This window comes from Idiotropiscis lumnitzeri, chromosome 2 (genome assembly GCF_059441095.1).
Source record: "Idiotropiscis lumnitzeri isolate Australia: NSW breed Sydney's pygmy pipehorse chromosome 2, RoL_Ilum_1.0, whole genome shotgun sequence".
NCBI lineage: Eukaryota > Metazoa > Chordata > Actinopteri > Syngnathiformes > Syngnathidae > Idiotropiscis > Idiotropiscis lumnitzeri.
This window is the reverse complement of record NC_142392.1, coordinates 12,758,416-12,770,896: the sequence shown is the minus strand read 5'-3', so window position 1 is coordinate 12,770,896 and position 12,481 is coordinate 12,758,416. Positions and strand designations below refer to the sequence as shown.

General features: G+C 46.8%; 1 protein-coding gene across 1 annotated transcript in view; it reads right to left on the bottom strand.

The window, feature by feature from the left end:
* Positions 1–5,390: 5,390 nt before the first annotated feature.
* Positions 5,391–12,481, bottom strand: part of LOC148341730 (uncharacterized) — a 58,316-nt gene continuing 51,225 nt past the window's right edge. Inside the window, exon 4 of the mRNA XM_088283708.1 lies at positions 5,391–6,241. Coding sequence (XP_088139834.1) covers positions 5,610–6,241 — 632 coding nt within the window. The 3' untranslated portion in view covers positions 5,391–5,609. The remainder of the gene's footprint in view (positions 6,242–12,481) is intronic.

Genomic DNA, 12,481 nt, shown 5'->3' with positions numbered 1-12,481 from the left:
AAGCGACGGCGTGTCTTCGGGCGCCGGCGGCACAGGGAATTGGGGTGGCGGCGGGCCCGGCGCCGGGGGGACAGGGACTTGTGGCGGACGCAGGGCGTGCTCCGCCGGAACAGGGACTTGTGGCGGACGCAGGGCGTGCTCCGCCGGAACAAGGACTTGTGGCGGACGCAGGACGGGCTCCGCCGGAACAGGGACTTATGGCGGACGCAGGACGTGCTCCGCCGGAACAGGGACTTGTGGCGGACGCAGGGCGTGCTCCGCCGGAACAGGGACTGGTGGCGGACGCAGGACGTGCTCCGCCGGAACAGGGACTGGTGGCGGACGCAGAACGTGCTCCGCCGGAACAGGGACTGGTGGCGGACGCAGAACGTGCTCCGCCAGAACAGGGACTTGTGGCGGACGCAGGACGTGCCCCGCCGGACCAGGGACTGGTGGCGGACGCAGGGCGTGCTCCGCCGGAACAGGGACTGGTGGCGGACGCAGGACGTGCTCCGCCGGAACAGGGACTGGTGGCGGACGCAGGACGTGCTCCGCCGGAACAGGGACTTGAAGCACTGGCGAGGCGCCGGAACGGGGGCCAGCAGCTCTCGGGAGGCCAGAACGGGCCCCAGCAGCTCGGGGGGAACCGGGACGGGTCTTATCAGCTGGCGAGGAGCCGGAACGGGACTCATCCGCTGGCGGGGAGCCGGGACGGGACTCAACAGCTGGGGAGGAGCCGGAACGGGGCTCAGCAGCTGGTGGGGAGCCGGAACGGGGCTCAGCAGCTGGTGGGGAGCCGGAACGGGGCTCATCAGCTGTCGAGGAGCCGGGACGGGGATCATCAGCTGTCGAGGAGCCGGGACGGGGCTCATCAGCTGTCGAGGAGCCGGGACGGGGCTCGGCAGCTGGGGAGGAGCCGGAACAGGGCTCAGCAGCTGGCGGGGAGCCGGGACGGGGCTCAGCGGCTGGCGGGGAGCCGGAACGGGGCTCCGCAGCTGGGGAGGAGCCGGAACAGGGCTCAGCAGCTGGCGGGGAGCCGGGACGGGACTCAGCAGCTGGCGGGGAGCCGTGGCAGGGCTCAGCAGCTGGTGGGGAGCTGGGAAGGGGCTCATCAGCTGTCGAGGAGCCGGGACGGGGATCATCAGCTGTCGAGGAGCCGGGACGGGGCTCATCAGCTGTCGAGGAGCCGGGACGGGGCTCGGCAGCTGGGGAGGAGCCGGAACAGGGCTCAGCAGCTGGCGGGGAGCCGGGACGGGGCTCAGCGGCTGGCGGGGAGCCGGAACGGGGCTCCGCAGCTGGGGAGGAGCCGGAACAGGGCTCAGCAGCTGGCGGGGAGCCGGGACGGGACTCAGCAGCTGGCGGGGAGCCGTGGCAGGGCTCAGCAGCTGGTGGGGAGCCGGGAAGGGACGCTGCGGCTGGCAAGGAGCCGGGACGGGACTCAGCAGCTGGCGGGGAGCCGTGGCAGGGCTCAGCAGCTGGCGGGGAGCCGTGGCAGGGCTCAGCAGCTGGCGGGGGGGCGACAGAGGGCCGGGCGCAGCAGTCGGTCCAGGCACAGCCGAACCGGGGGCCCTGATCCCTATCAGCCTGCCGCCATAGGGAATCAGGGGAATGGGGAACACGAGGGACCAAGGTTACCGGGGCTGGTGAACGCGAGCTAGGAGGTGCCAGGGGAACGTGAGCAGGTGCTGAAACCGATGGTGAACGAGGTGTGCGACGTGACCGTGACTTCCGAGATTTGGGGCGTGAAGCGCGCGAGGTGGAGTGGGAGGTGGTCTTGAAAGACTCAAACGAAAAAGGTGTCAGGAATGGTTCGGGGGGAAGAAAGTGACTGGTCCTAACTGTGTCCGGGTTGCGCTGAGCGTCTAACAGGGCGTAGATGTAGTCGGCGTCGTACTCGTGATCCGAGTCGACCCAAACGTGCGGGGCATAGTGCTCAGAATCATCGATGGTATCGGAATCGACCAACACGTGAGGGGCATAGTGCTCAAAATCTTCTGCTAAATCAACAAAAACGTGAGGGGGTGAATTGGCCTGGTGATCAAAATTGTCGTCGTAATCGGGGTCTATGATACTGTGTGGAGGAAGGTCGGGGAGGAAATCGAGGGCGTTACCGTAACACGAAGACGAGGTACGGGGCTGGTCGGCAGGCTGATGAGGGCGGTTGTCTGGGCGGCGGCGTCCCTGACGCCGCCGGGAGCCCCTCGTTGGGTCCTTCTTAGGTCGGGTCATTCTGTCAGGTATCGCCTTGCGGCGATGAGGAGGTGGACCCAAAAGGCGAGGAGGCAGGGGAAGGTGTAACTTGAAGGGAATTTATTGACAGGGTCAAACCAGGACAAACACGTGGCAGGGTGCAAATAACAAAAGGCAAACTAAACGAGACTAAACTGGAACGAGGACAAGGAACAAAAACGAGACGGGAACGAACAAGGCGGACAGGGAACGATGACAAGAGCATTAACGGGAACAGGGCGTGGTCGTGACAGTCCAAAGGTAGCGAGATACACGGGAAATGCGGCAAGAAGGAACAATGACCCGACAATGTGGTGTCGGTCTGGGGGGTTTAAATAAACATAGTGATCAAGGGAGCAGATGAGAAACAGGTGCGTGATGATGAACTGGGAACAGGTGCGTGGCTGGTGAGAACGAAAAGGCTGAGAGGGAAACGCCCCTCTCAGCTGACAAAACAAAAACAAGGTGCACATGGCAGGGAGGTGGCGAAAACAATAACAAAAGCACATGGCAGGAAGGAGGGAAGAAAATAATAACACAAACACTGACATGCCCGACGCGGGTCATGACACCGACACCTCATCAATATTACTCTTACTCAATCATAGCGCCGGTTTTGACACCGTTGATCATAACAAATTATTAAAACGCCTTGAAACGTGTGTTGGCATTTCAGGTTCAGCGCTTTCTTGGTTTAATTCGTATCTGTCGGAGAGGACGCACCGTGTAATTCATGGCAATGCGACTTCGGATCTTTGTAAGATCACATGTGGAGTTCCGCAGGGATCGGTACTTGGACCTCTATTGTTTAGCATCTACATGCTACCGCTTGGTGATATTAGACGGAAATATAACATTAGTTTTCACTGTTATGCTGATGATACGCAGTTATACATGCCGTTGGATATAACAAATCCGCGCGATTGCTCTAAATTAGAGGCATGCCTTGCCGAAATTAAACAATGGATGTCTTTAAATTTTTTGCGTCTTAACTCAGATAAAACCGAGATGCTGATCATTGGACCAGCGCGTCATCAAAGACACCACTCTGAGTATCGATAAATGTAATATTACCCAGAAGGATTTAACAAAAAATCTCGGTGTTATATTTGACGCAACTATGTCATTTCAAATCCACATTAAAAATATTACTCGGACTGCAATTTTTCATCTGCGTAACATTGCTAAAATTCGCCCAATTCTATCAACGTGTGACGCGGAAATCTTAATCCATGCGTTTGTTACGTCTCGCCTCGACTATTGTAACGCTTTGCTCTCGGGTCTCCCCATGTCGAGTATTAAAAGACTGCAGTTAGTTCAAAATGCAGCAGCTAGACTCTTGACTAGGACGAGAAAGTTTGATCATATTACCCCGATATTAGCCAATTTGCATTGGCTTCCGGTCCACTTGAGATGTGATTTTAAAGTTCTGCTACTTACTTTTAAAATATTGCACGGCTTAGCACCTTCCTATCTCGTTGACCTCGTGGTACCATATGTTCCGTCCCGAAACCTTCGCTCACAAAATGCTTGTCTTTTCGTGATCCTCCGAGCCAAAAAGAAGTCTGCAGGTTCTAGAGCGTTCTCTATTCCGGCACCAATGCTTTGGAATGCACTACCCTCAGATATTAGAGGCGCCACCTCAGTAGAAATGTTCAAAACACTATTAAAGACGCATTTATACTCTTGTGCATTTAGCTGAAATAGCTGTTGGTCTGTTTATTGCCGTTTTTTTTTTTTCTCTTTTGTTTTCTTTTCTGCCCCCTTTTCCCCCGGCTGGGAGATTAGGTGACGGTGACCCACTAGGAAGTTTAAGGCATTGACCAACTGGGCATGCACCTGTTCCAGTGATGTCGTCTTCCTGCAGCGCGTCATTTGATCAATTTATTTCTATACTTGAGCATCTAAGTTAATTATTTGTAGGCCTGTTTACTGCCGCTTCTTCTCTTTTCTGCCCCCTCCTTCCCCTGCTTGGGAATTAGGTGATGGTGACCTGCAATGAAGATTACGGCACTGACCAACCGGGGAGGGACCTGCTCTGCCGAAGTCGTCTTCATGCAGCGCCTCTTCTGATTTCCTTATATTTCAGAACTTTGTTGAACTACTTGTTGGCCTGTTTACTGCTTCTGTTCTTTGTTTTTTTTTTCTGTTCCCAATTCCCGGGCTTGGGAATTAGGTGATGGTGATTCACTTGGAAGTGGCTGTTCTGCATTTACACCAACTGACCGGTACAAGATCGAAGGCTCATCTTTGGATATGCTGCCATGGATATTACGGCCCTGGATGAGGACCCACTCCACTGAAGTCATCTTCCTGCAGCACTTCTTTTGATTGACTCTCACATTATCTCATCTAACATTGAACAGCATCATTTTATGTGTCAAATATTGCCCAGTTGACATCCATTGCAGCCTGGAAGGGCGATTCCCCCATCTGTGGTCCCTTCTCTAGGTTTCTCACTTTTCCCCTACTGAGGTTTTTTGACTTTTTTCTTGCCCTCCTGGGGGTTAAGATCAGTGGATGTCGATTGTGGTTTTGTAAAGCCCTTTGAGACTGTCTGTGATTAAGAGCTATGCAAATAAAATTGACTTGACTTAACTTGTTGCATATGCATTCCCATCACGCTAGTCTTTGGGATTTCCCTCCAAAAGTCCCCCAGAGGAAGAGCAGATGCGTCTCCCCGTTGATACGACCAGTCTACTAGTGACCACCTTAAATTACTCTCATACCCTGGAAGGTCACTGACCTGGCGAGAGAATTGCCACCACCATAAACAATGCTCAGGCCTATTTTCTATCTCTTTTATTCAGAAAGTGAAATATTAAATGTATGTGATGGGATATTTGAAGACTTTGAGTTTTGTTCAATGGACCATACATATACGAGCCAGCCAAACACAGCGAGAAAACCAGCGCTGACTCCAGTCGCCATCATGTTGCCAACTCCTGACATACCAAAACCTTTGAGAGAAACTGAGCCGATTTGCGTTTCTCTTTCTGGTTCTTTTTATAGTTCAACTTCTAGTTTAGTTTTTCACCTTTTCACACTGCGTAATGAAGGCCAGTTGAGCAAGTGATTTTATTGATGATTGTGGAAGATACCGATTTCATAAGCAGTTTCTTCTCACACCTTTTCCATTAAGTACGATTAAAAAGACAACTGAAAAGCATAACGTTAACAAATGTTGTTCCAGGCAAAGGCAATTAATTTTATTTACATGTTTGAAGTAAACACACAAAAAAAAAATCATCACTCAGACACAATGGTTCTTCTGGCAATGATCACATTGGCTTAGTGTCAATAAAAGAGCTATGCAAAATTCAATATTTCATATTTCATTCAAAATCACATTTACATCTTACCACAAAGAGTCAGTTCCTTCAGTTTTTTGTTTTCTTTTTTTAAGCTTCAAGGATCGCTGCTATTCTCACCAGCACAATCGTGTCTCTTAGCACTCCGTTTAGTGGAGATTTTTTAGCACAAACGCTGCAACTGAATGGCTTGTCTCCACTGTGCGTTCTTGTGTGGATTCCTAAATTTGACTTTACAGAGAAGCTTTTGCCACAAACTGAGCAGGAAAAGGGTTTTTCTCCACTGTGTATTCTTCTATGTTTAGTTAAATCTTGCTTTTGAGAGAAACTCTTGCCACAAACTGAGCAGGAAAAAGGTTTTTCACCACTGTGTGTTCTTGTGTGTTCTGTTAAATATGTCTTTCTTGAGAAGCATTTTCCACAAACTGAGCAGGAAAAAGGTTTTTCACCACTGTGTGTTGTTGTGTGTTTTGTTAAACTTATCTTATGAGAGAAACTCTTGCCACAAACTGAGCAGGAAAAAGGCTTTTCTCCAGTGTGTGTTCTTGCGTGTTCTGTTAAACTTGCCTTTTGAGAGAAGCATTTTCCACAAACTGAGCATGAAAAAGATTTTTCTCCACTGTGAATTCTTGTGTGGATTGTTAAATCAAACTTTTGAGAGAAGCTTTTGCCACAAACTGAGCAGGAAAAAGATTTTTCACCACTGTGTGTTTTTCTGTGCCCTTTTAAAGACAGCTTTGAAGTGAATGAGTCAGTGTGACATGCCCTTTCACCTTTGGCTTGCCCATCATCATCATCATCATCATTAGTATCATCATCATCGTCATGAGCATCTGATAATGTGTCCTCATTTTGTGCTTGTGATGGCCCCCAGTGGTCTTCATCACCTTCTGTTGTCACGTGATGACTTGAACTGCTGCTCGTAGGCTCCGCCCCTCTCTTGTCCTCACTCTCATCCTTGTTTTCATCTTCAGTCTTTATAAGGAGAACGTTCACTGGTGACTTGTTGATCTCCTCCTCCTCCTCCTCCTTTTTGATGTGAGTCAAGTCTGGCTCCTCTTTCACAGAACGGAGATCGTTTTCACAGACGTCTGCAGGACACAAAAAGACAAACACACATTTTGTTTGGTCAAGTCAAAGCTCATGCGGCGACTTTGTCTTATATTGTTTCCACCGTGCTACCTTGACTTGTTCCTGCCGCACATGGAGCAATGCGTGCGACCCCGATTTGGACCAGACCATGGGGGCATTTCACAAAATTACGTCCTACGATGTAAACCTCCCTTTCCTAGCAGCACAACAGTGATAAAGGAGCATTTAAAAAGGAAGCACGTTGCGGCCGATGCCCGATTTCATTCCTGACATAGTCACAGACATTTCTGGAAGCGAGCTGAAGTTAGCACACACAGGCTATTGTGTGCGTCTGATGGAACACCTGTTGTGGGACCCTAACATATTGATGGGGCCACTGGGGGCCATCACAACATAATGTCATTGATAGAATAGAAATCCTTCAAGCGAAATATGTTTCCAAGTATTTCTTTTTGCATTTAGAGATAGTTTCATCGTGGGTACTTTTTGCTTCCATTATAATCTGGATCCCTAAAAGAATTAAAGGGGCCCTGGAATCAGAGTGGCTATTTATTGCATGATTTACGTTTGTTTTTTGTTTTTTTTTACCCAAAATGACATTTATCCTGCGAGTAAGTTCCGACATTACCCTTTTTTAAAATAAAATTTCTGTTTCTAAATCAAATTTAAAACAAAATTATGTTTGAAGAGACAAAATCCCTTCACATAAGCATTAAGCAACAACACTTTCACTCTGACTTTCATGTTGACATATTTGAATAATGACTGTTTATATTAAAGTTATCCAATACATATTCAAATTAGACTAAGATACACCATAATATTTTAAGAGTTCACTAAATTATTTTGGAACTGCAATGATGCTTAACTGCCAAAGGGTGTCAGTAATGAGTAACAAAGGAACACAAGACCTCCCACTGATACATCATCATTGTCATTGGGATAAATTACCAGGAACTACGAGTTGCGGGGGAGATGCAAACCACCTGGGCCACAGGAACTTTATTACCAGGAACTAAATGTTCCTGGACTTGTTGGTAGAAAAGGGGGTTTTGACGTTCTCCCTTTGTAAGCCCATAGTAAGCCAAAAATGCAGATGCATTCCTTGCAGCATGCACTTGTTCACTGATGAGAACCGTGCAACCTTGGATGGATGCATTCAATGTATTTTAAATGATTGGATGGGGTGAAACTACGCACATGTGCACAAAACAGTGCAGAGCCACCGGAGGTTCATTGACTCTCACCCGACGAAGCCAGTACAAAGTTAATAAATAAATAAATAAGACCAATACGTACTTGATTTTTTTTTAAAAAACTTAATATTTTGTGTTTTATCCACTAAAATTGATCAACCGCCATTGATGTTTTCGCCGCAGATTGCACATTTTTTAGAGTCGGGCAGAATTCCTTCCGTAAGGACTTGCTTGAACAAGATATAAAACCCAGAAAATGTAAAATGTAAAACGAGTTCAAATTTTATACTGGGAAAAACATGGAGTTCACCCCCCACTATTGGTTATTCTTTGGCATTTATTTTCTGCACTGATTTCATTTGGCATAAACAAATGTTCAGCAAACCGACAAGTAAAAGGCAACATTTAAAAATAAAATGGCAATAACCGTGAACGATTTCCCCAAACAACTTAATGTTGTGATGCATATTTCTAACGATAGAAAGTCGTTCTTTACAAAGCAAATGAGAGTAAAACGTGTACAAACCTGCTTTGAGTGGCACAACACAAGGCTGGTTGCAAACTTCGTCCAGCAGTTGAAGATGTTGCTCGTTCTCTTCTTTTATTCCACAAAGTTCCTCTTTGTACTTGGATGTTGTTCTTTCACACATTTTCAAATGATAATTCCAAAAAATCCGCACTTGATCTCTGCTTGGCGATGAGTCAATGTGCCTCTTTTCGTTAGCGGCTAGCTAGCTAACAAGCTAAGCTAACTACGCCGAAAAGCATCAACGCGCGAAGATGAGGTTATCGGGACACAAAGACTTAATGAATTATGTCGTAGTCCTTTAGAGTAGCACTGGACATCCTATGAGGAAATTACAGTCAGTTCCACACGAAATCAGAAGAATTTAGCGGTGGCTGTTTTTGTTCCGGTGTGGAGGAGTCGGTGGATCTGGTCGAGGTCTTTTTTTTTTTCTTTTTTTTTTTTTTTTTTTTACAATGGGGAAATTCGAGATTCGAACCCAGGCCTCCTGGGGAGACTGGGTCCTGAACGCGGCGCCTTAGACCACTCGGCCATCCTGGCAGCCATCTGGTCGAGGTCTTTCGGAAGCTGCGCGCTAGGTAATGACGTCATGCTTTAAGCACGTATTTTTCAAATATATTTCTTTGACTCTGTGTTTGTTTTACCCCTGGCTGTTCTATTTTAATATATATTTTATATAATATTTTAATTGGGTCGATAATTTTTTTTTGCAAAATAACTAAATTAACGCCACATTGGCGAGTCAGCTCTTACGTCACTTCCGCCTATGCCCCGAGAAGCCGCTGCTTCTACAGCAGTGGGACGTTTCCATTTCTCCGACCGAACTTGCAACAATGCTGTGGTTCACTCGGGCTGCAAGATTGTATGAATATAATTTCTGCATATACTAGCAGTGCTTCTCAATTATTTCACGCCCACCCCTACCAAGAGGAAAAAGATTCGCTCCCCCCCACCACCAATTTTTTTCTGTCTTTGTATAGTGATGTTAGATTGTCAATAAAATATCCCTTAACGAAGCTAAATTCCGAAGAAATATGATTTTGAGAACTATTATTGTGAGGATCTCGAAACTCAGTACTCTGTTCTGCAAATATTGATGAGATGATAAATATTTACTCATACGGTTTTTGTAAAAAACTTTATTAACATCAGCAAACCAAACACAGTTATTAATACGTACATAATATAGAAAAGACAAAAAGAAGAGCCAGGGGGATTTTAAACAAAAAATCTTTGTAAATAACATAAAGCAACAGCTTTAGTATGTTTACGATACGTTTTTTTAAAAATAATTTTATGGTGACTATACGTTTTTTTAATGGTTACTGTAACAATATTATTGTTAGTTATGTTATGTTGCTTAGGGGCCGATTACAGTGACGGACGAGAGAAGGAGGAAGTGACGTTTTCCCTATGTCAACAGACTGAAGTAACGTACTGTACTGCAAAAGTTAAGAAGTTAATAAAAGTGAAGTAAGCAAGTCAATGCTTTAATCGTCCACTCTGAATGAGAAACAGAACAGAGTGAAACATGGTGGCAGCGCGTGAGTCATAACTGGCGACGGGAAGAGAGTGTTGAAAGGATCGCTAGCTTGTTAGCACGGAAGCTAACTACGGACAGTCGCGACGATGGAAGGACTGCGACCGCCGCCGATTCTGGCTTTGGTTTCAAACAATTTGACGAAGACGTGGAAAGAGGAATTCATATTGTATGTGGACCTGACAATACCGGACTCGGAGGAATCCACGAAATGCAAGCTGTTTTATTACCTCATAGGCGAAGAAGGTAGAGAACTGTTGAACACGTTGTTGATGGATGTTGTGTCGGCAAGAACTACCGTGAGGGAGATGATGAGAAAATTCGACGAACATTGTAACCCTAAGTTAAAGGAGACTGTGGAGAGATACAGATTCTTCATGAGAGATCAGACACCGGGCGAAAATGTGGACAAGTACGTTAGTGAATTGAGAGTTTTGGCCAGCACCTGCAATTTTGAGCAGCTGAGAGACTCATTGATAAAAGATAGAATCGTGTGTGGCACAAACGACAATGCGCTGAGGGAAAAAGATAGAATCGTGTGTGGCACAAACGACAATGCGCTGAGGGAAAGACTGCTGAGAGAAGACAATCTGACATTAGAAAAACGCATGAAGATTTGTCGAGCAACAGAGTTGTCACGAGAAAACTGCAAAACACTGCAAGGGCAGTCAGAGGAGGAAGTGCATCTACTCAAACAAGAAAAAGCAAGCAGATTGATGTTTGCTGTAAGTTTTGTGGCAAGAAGCATGAGTGGAATAAAAAGAAGTGCCCTGCTTTTGGAAAAAAGTGTAAAAAATGTGGGAAGGATAATCATTTCGCTGCTATGTGTAAGACAAAAAATGCACATGGTAAAAATGATAGAGCTGTGAATGCAATTCAAGAGCAAGATAAAAAAGAATATGAAGATATTATGATGATAACCCACATCGTTGAGACAAAAGAGAACGTGAACCAGATTGGAGACAGACATACTCCAGAAAAACAACTCTTTGCTGGTATGCTAATTGACACTACACAAGTTAAATTTCAAATAGACTGTGGAGCGAGCTGTAATGTCATTCCTGTGCATCACTGAAGTGAAATATGGTTTATTAATGTTGTTTTACCACATAAATGCTGCATAATAACCATTTTATACCTATATACACGCGTTAGTAGATGTCTGTGTCTATGTGTTATGAGAATGGGAATAATTGGAGGGAATTCGCACAGGGCCTAAGCACCAGGAATGTCTGACTCATGCGAAAAGGTACAGCCGATAACGAGAAAAGGGAGTAAGGATTGGCAAAGGCCAAGGTTGTGCGAAGGGCCATGCAAACCATCAAAGCGCACTCGAACGGGAGGGGATGGGGTGCGATATTGGCTATAAGAATGTGACGGAGGCAAAACGTAAGTGGAGTCGGCTGAGGGTTCTACGCGCGGACGCCCAGCATCGTATTTTTTGCTCGCATTACTGAGGACGCCGGGGCTCTTCGTCCTTCCAGCACACGGTAATGAGATTTATGTATTGCATGTAATCTATGAGCTGAGATACAATTGTTGCTTGCTTGCATGCTTGTACACTTTATACTGTGGGTTAAATAAAATGTGCCGCTTGTTTAACGCAGTGAAGTGTTTGTTGTCCATGTAAGTCGCCGACGATCCGCGATCCTGAAGTTAATAATAAGTCATAGCAATTGATCATGAGTTGTGACTATTATATTATTTGATACTGTAATTGATTATAAGCAGTGTCTACTCAAGGGCTCACGCTTGTCTGATTGGATATAACAGACAACTTAACCCATTGTAGCCTGGCGATTGGGTATCAGTCTCGCTACTAGTCACTCTTATTGATGCTGTAATTGATCATAAGCAGTATCAGAATTGTTTCAAAACAGGATTACAGAGTTACATGCGGGACAAAATTTACTTGTCAGGAACTGTCCTTACTTGAGGCCGAGGCCAGACCTACAGACCAGCATGACGGTCACCGGCTGAATGGGGACACCTCAGGTGAGATTGGCCGTGCCGTGCATCAGATATTTCTGGCCCTGTTGGGGCCGATGTGGCTGTGTCTTTCAGGGGGGGAAGGGGGAGACAGGCCTGGTCTATGTGGCCAGGGCGAGACATGAATGGAGTGAGACTTCCGTCAGTGACCCATCCAATAATGTCGACATTGCACAGCTGTTCCAGTTGGCCGTCCACAAGGGCGTGCTTCTTCCGGTGGCAGACATCAGGCGAAATAGTCCATCAATGAAAAATGCTAATCGGTCCAAGTAGAACACATTTTGTACATAATTTTGCACGACATCAGAAAAGGAAAATATGGGATTGGATTAAGGAGCGTGACTAAACATTGTTGTACTTGCAGGTTAAGGAGGCCAAGAGAGAAAAAAAATAAAATAAAAAAAAGGGAGGGGAGCAGCTAATGCAGCCGTTGACGCAAACAGGTCCCATTGCACCTGTTCCTTCCACTTCTGCTGCTCCTAGGCAAGGTTCGGGTGACGTGGCGCCACAGCAGGCTGGCTGTCCGTACCAGGCTGGTCAACGATTGCGGTAACAGAGGTAGGGGTGGTTATAGACGGGGGTTGTGAGTGGGGTGTGCTCTTGCTGCGGGGTCACTGGG